A 19625-nucleotide genomic window follows, 5' to 3' on the forward strand; every position below is an offset into this window, starting at 1 on the left:
CGGTCGTGCTGCAGAAACCTTTAATCTAATTTAGTTGGAAGAAACAAGGGTCGTCCTTTCAGAGTGGAAACTAACTGCTCAAAAAGCAGCTTTGAAGCTTTTTAAAGGCCATTGTGACCTTTTTTTAGCTTCTTACTAATAAAGAAATATGTTTTTCAACATAATACATGATAAATAAATCTAGACACTTTCAAATGCAGTGCAAACACTGGAGGAGCTTGCCAATATGGTGGAGTTGTTGCATTGACTCCGTCTCCATGGTAACAGAGATTTCTTGGAGATTTTGTACAGGATGATGTTGCCAGGAGCCCAACAAAGCCTTAGGGAGTTGCTGTACTGCATACAAGATATAAAATTAGAATGATAATTTTGAAAATGTTTGTCTGCAATGAACTTATATTTTTGGTATAATTTAAAAAAAAAAGTGACCTCACATATATATATTTTTTTGTACTACTTTGGTTGTCAGGGAGTCTGAAAATGAACAGTTTAAATCCCTGCATCCAAACGCTACATGTTGATGTGCTCCATGATTGTTGCACACAGAGTTGTTGTTATTAGCATTACTATACTCTGGTTTTTGTGTTTGCTGTGTTCTCTGGTACCAGGCTTTCTGTCGAGTAAATCCAAAGTTTCATTTCCTGTTTTGTAGGTTTCTCGGTCACCCTAAGTATTTTATCTTGCTGCAGCCTCTTTTTCTCCGGAGCTAGGTTAGGATTAAATGTCATCTTCTGCATAAAATATAATTTCATTTTGTCAGCGTGAAAAAGGAAATCAATTGGCACTCACTGAAGGAATGTATGTTGTCTTCTGCCATGCATGTCAAAGTTTTTAACAAAGATCTCACTTGATCTGTTAGTATGTGATGGGAATGACTCTCTGCTACTTTATAATATATTTTAGCTCAACATCTATGAAACTGACAGAGTCATAACCATTTTAGTGTTTGCCAAGGACAATTAGCCGTGGCTGCCATTTTAAATTGAGTTGCCTTCAAAGATTATTCAGTTATAGATGTAAATCCAATAATTGCTTCCTGACAGTTTCATCAAAATCTGACCAGTGGTTCATGCTATATTTTGCTAACAGACAAGGTTGACTTCAACCTGAATTCAGGCTGGTTTGCTGTGGTGGCCATCTTGAATTGGGTTGATTCTAAAAGTTGTTCAGTTGTAAATGTACACCCAATGTCTACTTTCAGACAGTTTCAAAAAACTGTTATTAAATTGGTTCATGAGATATTTTGCAGACAGAACAGGCACACACACACACACAGACACACAGGCAATTACAAGATCTACTGTCTTTTATGGCGGCCGGTGAGTTAAACCAACAACTCAGAATCCTCCAAATAAAATAAATTTCATTTATGTAACACCTTTCAAGATAAATATTACAAAAATAACCTATGACACGCAATAAGATGAAGCAAGAACAATAAAAGCCAACATACAATAAGATAAAAACATAAAATATAATATTACTTAAATACCAGTCTTAAAAGGTGACAACAGCCATGTTGTTTAGAGCGTTGGGTTAAATCTTCTTCACATACAAACCCCTTTTTTCACTTTTAGAGGCGTATTAGCAACCGATCACCTCTGCCCCCCCTTTTCTTCAACCCTTGCATTTACTCTAATACGCCTATAAAGGCTCAAACCCAATGGACTCAATGCACCTTAAATTACAGGCATTTTGCTTTCAATGCTCCTGTTTATAAGCCACAACAAATAACTTTTACTGCCCTATTCTTTCTAACATAAAGGCTTAAAAAGCCTTTATGTTAAGCTGGTTCTCATCAATGTCTAAATCGAAAATCCATTTTTTTTTTTTTTTAAGAAAATGGCTAAATTGGTTGGTGGTGTGCCTGTCAGATTTTTTCCAACACAGAAATTCAAACCAACCACTTCGGCTCTGAAAGACATTTTACATCTTCCGGTTAAAATGATAGATAAAAGATTATTTGCTTCTCCGGGCCTATCAGTCTTTTTCTTCTTGAGTCAAAAACACATTACACAGACAGATAGTGTTTAAGGAAAAAGCGGTTACATTATTATACCAGGTTTGAGTATAACATAAAATAAAATACCCTGTCCTTTAGGCTGAAAAAATGAGTCATTTTAACAACCATTAATGACTCAAGAAGTACCTCATTCAGCAGTGTAATGGGTAATTAAAGTCATGTTTTACACCATTAAGTTGAGACATTCAATACCAGAGCAAGTCCGAGGGTAGAGAGGAGATATGTAGGGTGTGTGACCTAATCTGCCCACAAATTAGAGATATAAGTGAGATCACCGTGGTGAAAGATTGGCTGCAGTGAAGAGGTCCATGTTGGTGTGAAGAACAGAAGCTGTAAAATGATTCGACCCACCGCGTGAGAAGCACACGGTTATCACCTTGAGGGCTTTCCTTCATATAAGTTTGAGGCGCTGAGGGCCAAAAAGGTATTGATTTTGGAGGCGTTCCTGGACTACGTGCCTGACATGACTGCGATGCCAGTCTCGCTGGTTTGCCAACACACATAAAGAGGCGCAGGAGCTTTCACGCTGCGTACAACTTGCAGCATAGATACGTACAAAGGAATCGAGCGCCGTGCCTGGACTTTGATTATGGTTCAGCCTGAAGCTCTGCTGAAGCATCAATCTCCGCTAAGGAGGAATCTCAACATCACTGCCCACCAACTCATAACATAAATAACAGGGGTGCATGCAAGAAGGTGCCTGGAGTCTCATATACATTTTAATAATGTGTGCAGTCTGAATGTAATCTTTGTAGACCAATAAAAGCTACTGCTCTTAAGATATATAGCCTGTTTATGTGTACAGTAAATCTGACTAATTGCAACACAGATTTTGGAGCTGTGGACTGCTGTTTGGCAATAAAACATACAAGTATATATATGTTTAAGAAGGATCACAGCTCTGTTTTTTTTTTATTCTAAGTTGGTGTCCTGCAGCTTTATGTTCCTGCCTGAAGACACGAGTTAGAAATAGACCAGCTGAGGCTCATTAACTCTTATCGAACACAAACTGTAATGGAACAAAACCCTGCAGGACTCTGAATCCCCCACAACTGGATCTCTGAGCTCCTAAAGGACCACTTCCCAGTTAAATCCCCTCCTCTGCTTCATCTTGATTCTGTACTTTATTAAGCGTGTCAGTGCTGAATGTATATGAAGTCGCTCATCAAAAGCGACTTCAAGAATACAGTGTTGTTGTTTTTTTTTTTGTTGTTGTTACTGTAAATTCTTAGTGCAGTGTAGTGATGAGAATGACAACTGGGTCCAAAAATGAGCCTTGTGGTTTTTTGTCTGCACAATCTGTGGCGTTTCAGGAAGCTGCTTAGCAGAACGACACCTTCACCAAGGAGGTGTAAAAAGGTGTAGCCATGTTCTTTGTAATCAAATATTACAGCTTACTGTTCCTTTAGGTAATTGTCTAAGGCTCGAACCAGTATTTTTTTTCTTTTTTTAAATGATGGGATATCGATCTTTTTTTTTTTTTCTCCGTCTTTTGTCAATAATTTTCTCACAATCTCCAAGTTTCATGTAAAGGGGTGGAGGAAATCACCCATGAACTACCTTTACATTTAGAAGTGAAATGTAGCTCCACCACCAACATTTAATAATCATTCAAATTCACACCTCTAATAGTGATTATTGTATAATATAAAGTATTAGACCGTGACTGTTTTGCTTGTGTCCGTGTGTAACTTAAATATTTCATGAACCACTGGACACATACAGACAAAACCTTCAGGGAACAACCATTGGATGGACATCTACAACTGATTACCCGCTGGAGTCAATCTGAATCAAGATGGCCGCCACCGCCAAATGGACTTAGAAAGCATATGAATGGCTAAAACTCAGTTAGTTATATAGATACTGATCTAAAACCTGTAGTTGTAGCTGAGACCCTTATGCTGCAGACAAATGAACACACACACAGACATAGACAGTTAATAATTATCACCAATGGCAGCAGATAATGATTAGTTTTTACTATTGTTTTTTTGGTGCAAAAATTAAACGGTGTAACATTTATAGTCAATGATTCCACTTTATTTGTGCTCCAATTTGACTTTCAACAAACAGAATAAATACTGTGAGGTCAACATATTTATAATAACAAAACACTAATACAGGTAAATCAGATAATTAGGTATTAGAGCTGATGATGGAGGTTCTCTATTGTTCTTTGCTCCTTTGTTCTGAATTCATGACAAATTGATTTCCATGCAGTGTTTTCCTCTGATTCCACAGCAGATGTGGGCTGTTTATTTTCAATGATTGGCTGTTAGCGCTGAAAGTTTCTTATGCTCAGTGAAGTTTTTTAATTAAAATGTTTTTCTCTGTCATTGTTTTCTTTAGAATTGCATCTCCAAAATTAAGATTTTTCAGGGCCAATTCCATGTTTTCTTGGAAGCTTCAGACCAGATATTTCAGGCTGGTGTGAGCTGTGGTGTTTTCTCTTGATTTACTTTAGTTTGAGACATGATGAGTTAGGATTTAACAATATCTAACGTGTTTCGAAATGTCATTATTTTTAGGCCGAGATTCACTCTTCGGGCCCACTTTCGACCTAAATTAAACCCATTTTGAAAACCATTCTTAAGTTGTTTTTTTTTTAAAGTCCAGCATGAAGATAAAATGATTTAAAAAATTGAGAATTAAGTGTCATGCTAAGTCAAGGTTGAATTTGTCACTATTTTATTTTCAAAAGAAAGAAAAAAAAAACATGAATGTGAAAGTCAACAGGAGCTTTGTGTTTTGCGTTGTCTTGTGTTTTTCATGGGCATTTAGAAACTTGATTCATTTCTTGCTGCAGAAAATCACAAAAAGTCCAAAAGCAAGTTTGCGTCAGTGGTTGCTATAGAAGCAGCTAAAGTAGTGTTTATTTGTCAGTGTAGAACATCCTGTCAGTGGTCCAGTCTCATCCAAATTTCAGATATATTTTTTTAAAACTCCAAATCCAAAGAAGAAAAATAATTACAGGACACAATAGAAAATGCCCACGGAGAGTCTGAGTCATACATTAGCTTCATTTTGGATAATCTTGTATTACAGCCACCAGTATTAAGTCTCCTTTTGGCTCTGGTTCTGAAATAGCTGCTAATAAACATATAGCTCTTAAGCCGTAGAATATTTATATTTCTACTCCAGCTAGTTGCTAAGCAGTGAGTTGGAAACAATCACAAGTTGAACTAAATGAGGAAAAATGAGTGCTGGATTGTTTTAAACCTGTTTGTTTTCAATGAGCTTCTAGGAGACACCTTGAAATCACACCTCAGAGTAAAGGGACATTGTTAAGAGTGAGAAATGATCCAAACCAGCACTTGGAAAACAAATAGACCCATTCCCCGTGGTGCTCTGAATATTTCCCATTATTCCGCCTCTTAACAGGAAATTTAACTTTTATTTCTCAAACTACAGGCAAACGCCGGAGACAATGGAGTCATTTCATGGCAGAGTGCTGCTTTCAGCTTTCACAACATGCTGCAAAAAAACAATCAAATTGGCTTGAGGAATTTCAATCTGCTGTGTAGAATAAGTTATCATTATCAAAGAGGCTGCAGAAATGAACTGTAAATGAAGAAAATCCCTTTGTGTGTGTGTGTGTAAATGTCAATAATTAAAGCAATTAAAATGTAAGAAATAAATCCGAGCAAAACAATTGAACAGTTGATGAAAACTAAATAGTGAAAAGGAAATATGTAAATTCCCTGATAATATTTTTATTAGGCAAACTTGTACAATGGGTTGTTTTTCTGACTGAAAGTGACATTTTTTGAATACTTTAAAACATCTGTTGTTTAACACAACTTTAATGAAACACTTGTTCGAGCAGCAGAAGGTAATGAAAGAAAGTTTCTCTCTGTGCTTTTTTCCTAATTTGCAATAGTTAAATCTAAAAGTAAAGTTCAGGTAAAAGGACAAGAGCAGAACATCTGTTCATAATCATTAACCGAGATTTGGATGTTTTGTTCTCCGTTGCGCACTCTAACAAGTTGTTATAAACGCAAATATTTTCTCTACAGGAAGACGAGAGGGTTTGGTGTGTTTGCGGTTATTCATCATTACAAAAACGTAAACATCCTTCACCTTATTTTGTTTCTAGTTTGATTCGGATTTTAGATGATTTATAAAGAAAAAAATCAAATAACAACAGACTAAATGAGGCTGAAAACATTTTTAAGCACAGAAAGCATCGGTTTTAAAAGCGGCCGTCTAGTAACTTTTTTGCATTTATTAATTATTTCATGCTTTTCAACCTATGGCCATGGATGCACACAAAAACAAAAATGGGAAAATATACAAAATTGGTGAATTACAAAAACAGTGCATTGAAAAACTGACTTGAATACAAACAAAATGTTATATTCAAAAAGGGTACTTTGGGAAACAAATTTAAAATGCTTGTTTAATTAAAGGCCAAACTAGTCAAACCTTGATATTAATGTTATGCACAATCTCAATATTTGCTAGACAAGCACAATATTTTGCAAACAGACAGACAGAATTGCCCGCAAATTCAACTTAGTGAAAGGTGAAGTGAAATAAAACATTAAAATAACGAGTTTTCATGTTTTTCTTTTATTTAAACACTATCATAAAACGCTCCAGTGGTCCATTTCTCTGATTTCAAACGTTAATGAATTGCAACATTAACAGCACAGTCAGTCACCAGACTTTAGCTAAACTAACCACATCCATCAAACTTTCTTGTCCTTCAGGAAGCTGAAGAATGACTCAGTGGTTGTAGTTTTGGGTCGGTTCACACAATTATTTGCAACCATTTCACCCCCACACTGTCTGCATTTGCTATTTACTGCCTTGTTGGCGTTCCTGTGTTTGGCTCTCGATACGTCACACTTCTGAGTGATTACGGAAAATGCTAAAGAGACCCTAGTAATTTTCTTGACCTTTAATTATTCATTTTAAATTTGTGTAAATTTTTCAAAATGCAAGACTCTGAAAACGTGCACCTTTTATGACTTTCTTTTGATTTATGTTCGCTTCGGGACACTTTTCATTTCACCTTTAAGTTTATCACAGCATCACAATGGTCATGTTTGCCAGAGGGAACTTGTCTAGCTGGCCATAGTTGCTAAACTTCATTGTCAAATTTGACTTCACAAAGAAATAAAATAACTTTTAAGTTAAGCTTGCCTTCTGGGAGGTTTAATTGAAACCCCAAATTAATTTTGGAGTAGCTCTAATCTTCCTTCAGGGAAGCAGCGGAGTTTACTCAGGACTGGACTAGACTGTGACTGAGAAAGCAAATATTTATTAGTATGGATTAAACATCCATTTAAGTCTAGGACTAGCCTTTATCTCTGTCTGAGAAACTGCTCGTTTAGTATCTGGACTAAAAAACATCAGTTACTTGGAGTGCAGTAAAACTGTAGTGATTTTGCACTCAGCTTGTTGTCCCAAAGGCCAACTTTCCCACATTTACAGTTGAGCGTTTTCCCCCTGTTTAAAGAATAAAATATAAAATCTGTTCTTCACCATGGATGAAGCTGCAACACAAAGAGCACGCCGTTCAGACAATGAAACTCGGCAAAGCAGCTGAAATTGATTTCAGATGGTTTATATGAAAGTGCGCGTTGAAAAGAACCCAAATGAGTCAAACACAACGTGGGCTTTATGCTGCCATTGTTTCGTTACCCGGTCGTTCTCCTGCCTCGCAGCGTTGTCACTGAGACTTTCATCCTTTACACATGAAGTGATTCATTCATGCAGGTGGAGCCAAAAAGACCTCAGGGGCCTCTGACAGCCCCGCTCGGTGCCAGTCCTGTGAACTAACGCTCACATCCACTGTCAGGGAAGCGCCTGGAATACACAAAGGATAGGACACCATAATATCTTTTAAAAAAAACATCTATAAATGAAATCTGCTTTGACCCTTTGTAATGATCTGCTGCTTTATGTGTTTCGCTCCCGCAGTACCTTAGATAGTACACAACAATGATGTACAGCAGAGTTTCATTTTCAGCCGAGTAATCAATTTTTAGCCCTATTATAGGTTAATAAATACATTTAAAAGGGTCTAAATTGATCTTTTTTAGGATTTTGTTTGACTAAGTAGTCTGGTCAATTTATATTTCAAAAAGCTTTTGTGGCAAATACTGAGAATGACTCAAAAATGAAACTACCATTTAACACTATGCAGGATGTTGGATAACTTTTTATTATAGGGAAATAAAAGTTCATTTTCAGCCGCCTCCAACAATATTCTAGAAAAGAATATCATTTTGTAACGGTTCAATGATAATTTATTATTTTGAACAGTTTAGTGGTTTTAATCTTTAAACATATATGTTTACACCAGCAAACATGTAACAACCCTGCTGATGTTTGCATCATATAATGACCTACTTTAAGTTGTAAACCGCAAAAGTAGGTCAATTTGACAAACTGTACACAGGAAGACTGGGTCATATTTGTGCTTCTCATGTGTCTGATTATCAAAAAAATGATAAGGGTTAGCCACTCAGGAGGAATAGTACATTATTATGAATGTGTTCTTGTCTGGATATATAGAATAATCCATTAACTCTCATGTATTTGTCCACCACCAACTCATCCCAATTCAAGACATCCTCCACAACCAGCTGACCTTAGAAAGGACAGGAAATGATTATAATTCAGTCAGTTTTACAGATACTAACCAACAAATTGTTGTGGTAGAAGCTGAAAGTCATCCTCAAGACATATTTTGAGCGATATATAGTGCAACATCAAACTGATTCAAAATGGCCGCCTGCAACACAGTAAATTGTACAATTATTGAGCTACGTACTTCACATACTGTCGAGGAATTAGATCATGAGAAGTTGCGCATATTATTATTTTCAAGATTTTGCCGAAACAGCTATAACTTCATCATTTTTCATCATAGGAACATTTTAGTCTGAAACTCTGGCATGAAAGGCGATGGGTGATGTACATTATAAGCAACACTAGGTCTTTATTTTTGAAGAAGCTTTGTTGCTTCTATATTATGTTTTTGTGGGGGTTTTGTAGCTGTTTATGAATTAAGTTGACTTACTAGTTCGATTGTATTTCTGGTAGCCGTCTGACCGCTGTAATGTTCCTGGTAAAATCACTTGCAGCCACTGGGTGTTCATCTGGTCCAGCTGAAACACTTTGGTTCCTTCAGTAGTTTGTCAGATCCTCATTGTTCCTGGACAAGTTTAGTTTGTTGCTCTATTCAGTTTAGTCTTGATGAAGTTTTGAACTGCAGGTCTTGTACTCTTTGACTAACTTACCTTTAACTTTACCTTAACATTATAATTTTATGCAGATTCTTTTTGTCTGTTTTTTTTTTTTGCTTCTGATGTGTTTAAAAGCCTGAGATTTTAACCTGATCTCAAAGTGTTTACTAGCTTAATGTAACAGTAATTTAAGTGCTTTGCTCAGTTTAGGCACTTTGAACCGCCTTGGTGCTGAAAAGTGCTATATGAATAAATTTGACTTGACTTTAAGTTTGTGACTCATTTTGAGCAGTAAACCAGATTATCTTACATCTATCTGTGACACAAAATAAGATATTTATGTTTTGCTACTGTCTTTAAAATGAAAACACATTTGAATCATTGCATTAAATTGTTGCTGCAAGACCAGTAGGTGCAAAAAAAGAAGAAAACACTTCAGGTCACGAGAAGATGGGAAAGTGGCATTACAACATATTTTATGGATGGTACATAAAATGCTTTGCATGTTCTGGTCACACTCGATTTTAGTTGTCCACATGAAGAGCAAGGAACGGCTTGTCACTATATACATGTTACTGGTGCTGGAGCTTACTGAGTTGAGTAATTTCCAGTGTCGTGTTGGACTGAAGATCACAACATCTCCCTCCCATTTTACCTTTCTTTTGCATTTGCAGGAAAGTACCCTAGTAAGCAATTTAATACAGTTTATGATGGATTAATTTTCTCAGGTCCTTGCAGTTGTCTTCACTATGACTTTATTGCCATTTATAAAGTGTTTTCACTAAGGAACAAGGGAATCTAAGTCATTTTATGTAATTTATCACATAAATAGCACAAGGCAGAATACTACTTCACTACATCCCCGCCTAAGAAAAGGAGGCTGTCATTTCTCTGAACATATACATTTTTCTACAGATAATAAAACAATTTAAAAAGGAGGAAACACCGCACTAGTGATTTATTTTCAGCAGCCTTTTAATACACATTTGGATACTTGTTGCTCTGTGTGTTGGTTGAACACAGTATTTGATCTAGTGCAGGGGTGTCTGATCCTGGTCCTCGAGGGCCACTGAGCTCTATGTTTTAGATGTTTCTCTGCTTTAGCACACCTGATTTGAATGCATTTTGTGGGCTTCTGCAGAATTTGAGGACCTTCTGAAGAGCTTATTCTGTAGAGACAGAAAATTGCAATTTCATTTCATTCATTTATTTTCCTTTTTTGTTATTTAGTTTTATATGAGAACAATTTAACAACTTTCATGCCTAACACACCAAGGTCAGTGTAAGTCAGAAAGCTATGGTATTTATACCAGCCTAAGTATGCTACTTTGTGCCGATCATTGTTACACGGTGGTCGCTCAGAGACAGGGAGAGAAAGGGAATCTGTTCCCTGCAGAATGAAACAATGAAAGACAAACAACAGCAGCTGGCAGGTTTTTCGCCTCCATGTAAGCCTACAGCTGACAGAAATACAATTTCTGTTCACAGTAATTTATAAGAACTTTGACCGTTTTATATTTGTGCCTGTGAATAAATGTATCAGTTTCTTTAATTCCTCATTTCATGATGGCAGGGTGGAAATGTAGAGGCTGAAATTTTTACATCATACTAAAGCATTATTTAAGTTGAATAATAATAATTGTCTTTTTTGTCAACGTCACACTGTTCCAGAGAAACTTTGCTTCAGGTTAGAATGTCTACCACTGCTTACATGGTGATCTGTGGAAACAATGTGTGTTTGAGAATGTGATGTTTTGTCTACTACCGTCTTAGAGATAAACACAACTGCTTTTTGCTGCTACTGTCTGGGAAATGATCCAGACTGCCAGAGTGTCCGAGTTATGTAACGCCATAATTATGACGGTAAAAAAAAATCTCTCCAGCCGTCAGTTCTTGAGTCATTTGTTTAAACATGATGCAAAAACCCAACAAAAACTCAAACCATTGAATCAGGTGAGTTGGAACAGAGAAACAACTCAAAGCTGCAGGACAGAGGACCAGGACTACACACCACAGTTTAAGTGATGGGTGCAGGATATTTACTAGGGGAAAAAAAGAGAAATTTAAAGCAAGTTACGCAACAAACTCAATTAGACTGATCTTTGAAACAAACACTAAAGTTAGCATGATCATGATTTTACGTGCTCATATGAAGCAAATATGCTGTGATGTAGTTAATTTGCTTTATAGGACATCACTTTTCTGCTTGTAGATGATTTCCTGCAGATTTCAGTCCGGTTAAAAAAGTTAAAGCTTGGCTCTGACGAATTGCTGCAGTTTTCTTCAACTTTTTGTTTTGTTTTGTTCACATCATCTCATCATCACTTTCCTAAATATACACTGAAAATCTGCATAAAAATCTAGTTCATTACAACCACATTAACCAAATTATAAGCATTCAGTATACCTGTGGTGCAAATAATTCTGGACAAAAAGAGACTCATAGTGCAACATCCTGGTAAACTGATGTAGTCTCCATAATGACAGCTATGTAGAGGGTTTGACATAACCGTCATCAATGCCAGCATCCTAAGATGGCTAAAAAGAAAAAGTTTCAAGTCTTGTTCTTAACGTACTGCTCAAGGCTGATGTGGGCTTTATTTCACAGACTTCAGCTGATCATCTAACTCTTTCACCGAGTTCATTCTGTGGCCCTCCGAAGAACTGCTCCACCGTTTCTCAAAATATTTCCCTCCTCCGTGATTCAGTCTCCTCCGTGTGTGAGAATGGGAGCTGCGCTGTAGCACCGGAACTGATGGATGAGCTCGTAACTGTTTTAAGCACTCAAATGAGCCTACAGGAAGAAGATGTATCACCCTTCAAACAGCTCAGCCCCGCCGCTAAAGAGAGTCGGGAGGGGGACGGGACGGGAGTAAAATGTAGCTCTTTTTTTTTTTTCTTTTTTGCAAATTCAAAAGTGGCTGGAGGAAACGTGTAAATCATTTCGCTCTGATGGTCCCACCTCTTCCTCTCATTGCTCCCCTGACCTGCCTGTTGTAGGTAGCAAGCCTGAACAATTTACGGTCGTCTCTCTTTGACACTCTTTTTGTTCCTCTTCCTTCCTCAGACGCTCTGGCTTCCTCTTCAGTGTCAGCACAGCATTCTGTTTCCTCTGACAGATGCCCATTATCCCATTTAGATTGTTCTGGCTGCATCAATAAATGGCGTGTTCGGTAATCTTGTTGTCTTGTCTCTTCCCTTTGCAGTTCTTCATCCTCCTCCTGATCATCTTCTTCCTGGAGATTCTGTCCATCATGCTCTTCTTCATCTACCAGGATGAGGTAAGACAGCTTGATTACTCTGATGTCTCATTCTGCTCACGAGAGAAACAAACACTGCGGAGGCGCTCATCTGACCTTCATGCAGATTTTCTAACTCCTCAGACTGAATGTGGCGTGTAAAGTGATGGATCTGTGTATCGAGAATGTTTTGAAGACCTTGTTAGCAGAGCCGAGTTTGTCAGCTTACAGAACGGCTTAGTGAAAGTGCTTGGGGATATGTTTTTTTTTTTTAAATGTCATAAAGATTTTTTTTTTTCACATTCGTGCCTTTGGGAAGATTTCCGGGCTACAGTAGGAAAATATTTGCATTGCAGTCATAATTCTCCTTATTTTGTTAAGAAATATTATCTCAGCTGATTTATTTTGGACAGCAAACAAAAAGAAGTGGGTGCAAGATTCTATTCATATTAATTTTAATTATTGATACGAGAGCTGGATTTTACTTTAGAAGCAAAACAACAGATAAAACTAACTGCATTTCAAGCATCAAATCATAGCTTCACATTAAAGCTTCATCATCAGTTTTCTTTTCTGTCTGTAAACACGCTAGAAGACGATCATTATTGATTATTTATGATATGATTAAAGGGATCAGTTGATAATGGAGTTACATTAACATGTCAAACCAATTCAGAGCCAGTAGGAATAACAATATTAAGCCATAATCCTGAAAAAATAAGAAAACAAATCTTTCTGAAGGCCTGAAGATTATGTCCTCCAGTATTTTGCAGAGTTAGCACTTCAACTATTCACATCTACACTTCTAGGCAAAGAAGTTATTGCATCACTCAACACCATGAAATACATAAAAAACTGTACTGTTTTAATTCAATTAGTAGTAAAATGCCATCAGCATCAGCAACTATTGTGAATGGATGCTGTTTTTCAAAGATGATATTAACAACATGTACAGCATTTCTGATGAAATGTTGAAGTTGGCCAATGTGACTAAAACCCCAGCATTTGAACATCACCTCTGTTAAAGTCTAAGCTAAGGAAAAACTGCCCTCATCGTGATGTATAAACTGTAAAGGATAGGTAAAAAGAAAACAAGATCAAATAAATTGTTAAAGCTCCTGCTATTGGCTCATTAGGATAACTATGGTAACCACACACCTGCGTCTCTCACTCCCTGACAGAAAACGTCAGAAAGGCAGACAGAAACAAACTGAAAAGTAAGCCTCAAACAAAGCTGCTGTGTGAAAACTATAAGTTGCGTCTTACAAATTATTGAATGACACAAAAGTCATACACGCACGTTTTTATGTTTCTTTGGTGTTATATGTAGGAAATATGAGACATTTAAAACAGAAACCCTACAAATCCAGTTTTGGAAATAAATTTTTAAGCTAAAATATAATTTAAGTCTAGGGATGCTTGGATGTGCGCTCCCTGCGCTCTAAGAGGATTTGACACAAACCACTTGTCCTATGGCAGTGTGAGACCTTCATCCATCCATCTATCCGTCCATCCGTCCGTCCGTCCGTCCGTCCGTCCATCCATCATCTGCCGCTTGTTCCAGAGTTGGATTCGCGGGGGCAGCAGCTTGAGCAAGGGATCTTCCCGGAGGATTCCAAGGCGTTCTCAGGCCAGCCAAGAGACTTAGTCTCCCCAGCATGTCTTGTGTCTTATACCCTGGAGTCTCCTCCCAGTTGGACATGCCCAGAACACCTCCCTAGGGAGGCGCTGAGGGGGCATCCTTACCAGATGGCCCAACCACCTGTCTTCTCTAGATGTGGAGAAGCAGTGGCTCTAATCCGAGTCCCTCCCAGATAACTGAACTTCTCACCCTGTCTCTAAGGCAGGGCCCAGCTACCCTGTGGACAAAACTCATTTGGACCGCCTGTATCCTCGATCTCATTCTTTAGGTCCTTACCCAGCGTTCATGACCACAGGTGAGGGTAGGAATGCAGACCGACTGGTAAACAGAGAGTTTTGTTCACGGAGTTAGAGACCTACTGGGTGAAAATCTCCAGAAATCATAAAAGTTAAATTGTAATTGTTTAAAAACCGTTAACAATATCAAAATGCCAGCTCAGTCATGCATGTGAAGAATGTCTGAGCTATAAAGCTCCAAAAGTGTTTTTTTTTTTTTCATTTTTATTTTACACCAAAAACCCATTGTTGTGTGTCTATAGGGAGATTTCTTGCAGTTCTTTGCAAATTTTGTCTTTGTTGTGGGACATACCACTTCCAAAAATCATAGCGCGGTACTCCTGACTGATCGTTTTGATGTATATTTTGTACGTTTTTTTTAAAAGCAGCTGGGCGTGAAAACGAACATAAATTGTAAAGGAAACAGAAGAGTAGTAAGGGTGCTTCAGTGCTTTTACTCTGGCCCTCCTAATTACTTAATGAGTCAAAATGATGGGGTTTTTCTTTGTGATAAGCTCCTGGAAGCTGTTTTGTGCAGAACAACACTGAACACTCACCACTGAGTCGAACTGAAAATGTTTCCTGTAAACCTCTTTGAACCAGGGCACATCTGCATCGTTGCATCATCTTCTGTAAGAGATTGCCATCTTAACAATCAAAGTATCAAAGCTCTTCAGCTTTCTTCAGAGCTCATCGTCATGATATCAGATCACTGGAGAGATTAAGTCATTAAGCTGGTAAACACTTGATTTGAGCTGTTCTAACTGGAGTGAACTCACACAGACTCACACAGTGTGTGTGAGAGTGTGTATAATTTATAGTAAAAAACTGTGGTGTTTTTAATGTGTATACAGCATGCAGCACTGCTAAGGTATTTCAATATCTCTGTGACACATTCTGGTTAATTAATGACAAGAAATGGAATTTTAAGACCCTAAATTATCTTAAAGTCGATATCAAAAGCCTAAACCTCCAGAAAACAATCCCAACCATTTTGTTTTGTCTGTGTGTGCGTTCAGACAGAGGTACGGCTCACCCTGAGATTTGATTTCCAGAGGCCTCAAATTCAATGTGACAGTTTTCTTCATTGCTTCAAGCAAGGTTATTTTTTGTTTCCATTTTTTTATATAGTTTCAAAATGCCAAACATTATTAGAAAGAGAAAGGTTGCATGGTCAGTACTTTGCATCCCCTTTGGCAAGAATCACGGTTTCACAAGCTGAGATTCTCTCAGTCCTTGCTTAAAAGATTTTCACCCATCCTCGATGAAAAAGGCTTCTCTGTTCGGGTCTTTGGCTGCTCTGCTTGCACTGTTCTTTTGATGTCCTTCCACTGATTTTCAACAGTATTTAGGCTGGGCCACTGTGAAAGCCATCAGCAAAACCCTCAGCTTGTATCTTTGGAAAATTCCCATTGTGGATTTTGAGGTGTGTTTAGGATCATTGTCTCATAGTGGAGCACATCCTTCTTTTATCTCCAACTTTTTGTTCAAACAGTGGGATGTTTGCCTCCACAGTTTAGTAGAATCCGTCCTCCCCACTGCTGTTGGATTCAAGTGAAACTGCAAAAGACGATCGAACCTTCCTCATCGTGACTCCAGAGGAGAAGCTCCTCTCGTGAAATTCTGGATCATTTTTGTTGAGCCAAAAGTTTGCTTTCATATTTGTCTTTTTTTTTAGATTAGTTTGCAAAAATGTCAAGAAGAAAACATTTAAATTTCATGAAGAAGATTTCCTTTTTGATATTTGTCCCGCAAGAATCGTATTGTGTGGATTCACAAAATCTTCAACTTCTACCTAATGTAGAACTTCTTTTACTTGGTTGCTTTTTTTTTCTTTCTTGCAACATCAAACAGTTTAATTACAAAGACGCAAAGACTTCAGTTTAACCTTCGCTGTTCCTGTTAACAGCCACTTGTTAAAAGCACATTTCAAACCAGAAAAAAAAGCTTGAAGCTTTTCTTATTCGCTTCTAACAGCCTTATTCAGCTTTGTCAGCCTTGATTATTTAGGCAGCTGCTTTCCGGAGCCAATATCTTTAAATTTGCATTAACCGGCTTGTATAAAAAGCAATATATAATGGACAAAATAAAAAGCAAAGTCAACTAATTGAAGGCTAACACTTTGGTAAACGTTATCTGACTTCAGGTGTTGGAGTATGTACCTTTTTATATGTTCTTTTTCTTTTGTCTTCCCTTTTGTTTTAAAGGCCTAAAATATTGCTTCACCTTCAGTTTAGTTTCCCAAAGTTAATCTCAACCCTTTGTAACTCAGGTTGCCAACAGTTTGTGCTAAACCTTTGTGCTGGTGAACAGTGATGCATGCTGTTTGCAGTACATTATTAAGCCCAGCTGAAGTATAAACAGCAGACTAGTAAAATGAGTACAAACTATGCAAGCACATCATATATCACTGGGAATTTTACAGCTACCTATCGTACATTATTTATTGGTTAAGACACACACTAAGGCCTGACTCATTTTTATATCTTGATAAATAACACTCTGATGTTTCCCCTTCTTTCTCTGTTGAATGTGTTCACTGCTCTAGACCTTGGACCTGCATGTATTTTGTTCCTGCTTTTATCTTTTTGTGATTGTGATTCTTACATGACTACACAAATTACCTAATGTTTTTTTTTTTGTTATTATTTCTGTTGTTTGTCTTTGATGATGCAACCGACTTATTATTTCTGGTCTGGCAAGCTTTCATTTCATCCGATCAGCTCTGTTCAGCGTTTGATGACTTTTGTTTTTTGAAACAGCTAAACTTTCTCTCAGTAACCATGTTTCTTGATGTTCAGTGTGCTCAATTTTTCAGTCCCTGAATTATTCTGTTTTCCTACCCAGGGGGTGATTATAGACAGAACACAGTAAAAAGTTGGGGGGTAGCCATGATGTTAATGTAGAGCTGGTGCACTGTGGGAAATCCATCACAGTAAAGAATGGGTGGCCATTACAAGGACTGTCTGATGCGCTTTTCTTTAACCAGCAGGAAGCCAACAGAGTTATTTTTCCACTTTAAAAACTGCAGGATGTGCTGAAAAAAACAGAAGATATTCTGAAAAGAGCAATTTCACTGAGTCTATCAACCCAATGTCTAAATTTATCCTTTAAAATTACTGAAGACAAACAAAGTATAATTAGGTTTGATATTTATTCATTCATTTTCAGAGGCCAGGCTGCTTTGTAACTTTCTAAAACAGAGCTGCAGACTAAAGTAAAATGAATCATGTGGTTACAGATTAGCATTTATGTTAAATAAACTGTTCCAGCTCTTTGCATTATGAGCAGCTACTCTTTTCATACTCCCAGAAAGCATTAATTCATTATTAAAGTATAGTCTTAAAATTCCAGTCTGAGGTTTAGAGAAAACTGTGATCATGATAAGGAGACAAAAAGCATCTTAAATGAAAGAAATGCATATCGCCTGTTGCCTTTCATGCCAGAGTTACATTTTATGTTGAAGAATAAAGTTCTGGCTGTTTTGGTTAAATCTTGAAAATAGTCAATGTGCAATCTCATGCAATATAGCAAGATCTTGCTCAATCTGTAGTATGTCTTATGACTACTACCACATTAAGTTTTAGTTCAGTATTTATAAAATAGATTGGTTGGTTGTGGTGGCCAACTTGAATTGGGTTGACTCCCAAAGTTAATCAGTTGTAGATGTAGATCTAGTGATTGTTTTCAGTTTTATTTCAAATCTGTCCAATGATTGATGAGACTTTTTTAACAGACAGACTCCAGCAGTTAATGCCAAAGTTTTAACAAAGTTGTAGCCCTTGGAGCATATGTTAGGGATGACTCTCAGCCAATACCACACCAAAGTTTAGCTCAATATCTGTAAAACTGAACAAGTTAGTCATTTCATTGCTAAGATTGATTAGCTGTGGCAGCCATCTTAAATGGAGTTGTCTCCAAAACTTAATCAGTTGCACATGGTCAAGTGATAATTACTTTCTGAAAGTTTCATTAAAAATTGCCTCATGTTTCATGAGATATTCTGCTAAAGCATTCATTGGATTACTTGGCAAATGACACTTGTGACAAAGTCTCCAGAATGTCTTTTGGATAATAAAATAAAAAAGATATTTAAAAATCTGGTCCAAATCTGCCTATTTTCCTTTCAAAAGTGTAGTAGATTAAATCATAAATGTGGGGGCAGCTGCCAAGGTGGGTACGATGTGGACAATAAAATACTATGGAAAAAAAAGGCAAGAAGCAGTTTGACAAGACATAGACATGCAAATACGTGATAATTTTCAGATATTCGCTTTTCAAAATATGGTCTTTGGACGGCATGGTGGAGCAGTGGTTAGAGCCGTGGCTTCCCAGTGGGATTTGATATTTAGCTGTGGTGGCCATCTTGAATTGTGTTGACTCTAAAAGTTAATTAGTTGTAAATGCTTGCAACAAACTCAACACAAACTCAAAAACAAAACCACCAAATCAACGACTAACTCCATCTGCCATGTGGTTAGAGATCATGTGATTAGTTCAAGCAGTTAAGATGAATTTCTCAAAAATACCAAATGGATCTGCCTGAAGTATAAAAATGTTGGTATTTGTATTTTCTCTGCAGCTCTAATGTTGATACAGGTAATAATAATGAAGTCATTATTCATCAAAATCTGCAAACTATTAAATGTGGCTGTGGGAGACTTCTTGTCATTAAAATTATATTAGTGGTCTTTTATTTCAGTTGATAAATTGAAAGAAAATTATTTAAATTTCTGCCTTTAATCAAAATAGTTTTACTTTTAGAGAAACTTCTTTTAAAAGTATTTTAAAAGTGACTTACTTTCGTTCATTATTAAAAACCAAGCTTGATCAATCAGTACTAATTCTGTTGTTTTTTACTGTTCTTTAATATCGCCCACCCTCAACTCTCCTGGATTGGAATTTTAAACACATCCTAACTTAACAGCCTAGATTGTAATGTAAAAAAAAATAAATATTAAATGTAGGTTCTCTTCAAAAGAAACACCCCGAGGATGTTTATTCTTCTGATCCGGGAAAACATTTTTTATTATAGATATTAGACCAATAATGTTCCCCCACCCCAAAAAAGAAACTTGTTTGGGGTTCACTTGTATTCCTTTCATTTTCTCTATCTTCTGCCTGGTTTTCCGAGCCCTACTTTATCTGCTCTTATCAGGGCTATCTACTTCTTACCCCCTCCATCACCATGGTAACATCCTGCAGAGTACACGCAAATGCCATCCCTTTCTCCAGATGCTGGCG

The 19625-nt window shown here is 37.1% G+C and overlaps 1 protein-coding gene across 4 annotated transcripts in view; it reads left to right on the plus strand.

Moving 5' to 3' along the window:
• The window catches only part of tspan4a (tetraspanin 4a), a 189632-nt gene that overhangs the window by 123444 nt on the left and 46563 nt on the right, over positions 1-19625 (plus strand). For all 4 annotated transcript variants that reach the window (XM_017414156.3, XM_037979990.1, XM_017414155.3 and 1 more), the window contains one exon: positions 12432-12506. In XM_017414156.3, coding sequence (XP_017269645.1) covers positions 12432-12506 — 75 coding nt within the window. The remainder of the gene's footprint in view (positions 1-12431; positions 12507-19625) is intronic.

Source organism: Kryptolebias marmoratus, linkage group LG15 (genome assembly GCF_001649575.2).
Source record: "Kryptolebias marmoratus isolate JLee-2015 linkage group LG15, ASM164957v2, whole genome shotgun sequence".
Taxonomy (NCBI): domain Eukaryota; kingdom Metazoa; phylum Chordata; class Actinopteri; order Cyprinodontiformes; family Rivulidae; genus Kryptolebias; species Kryptolebias marmoratus.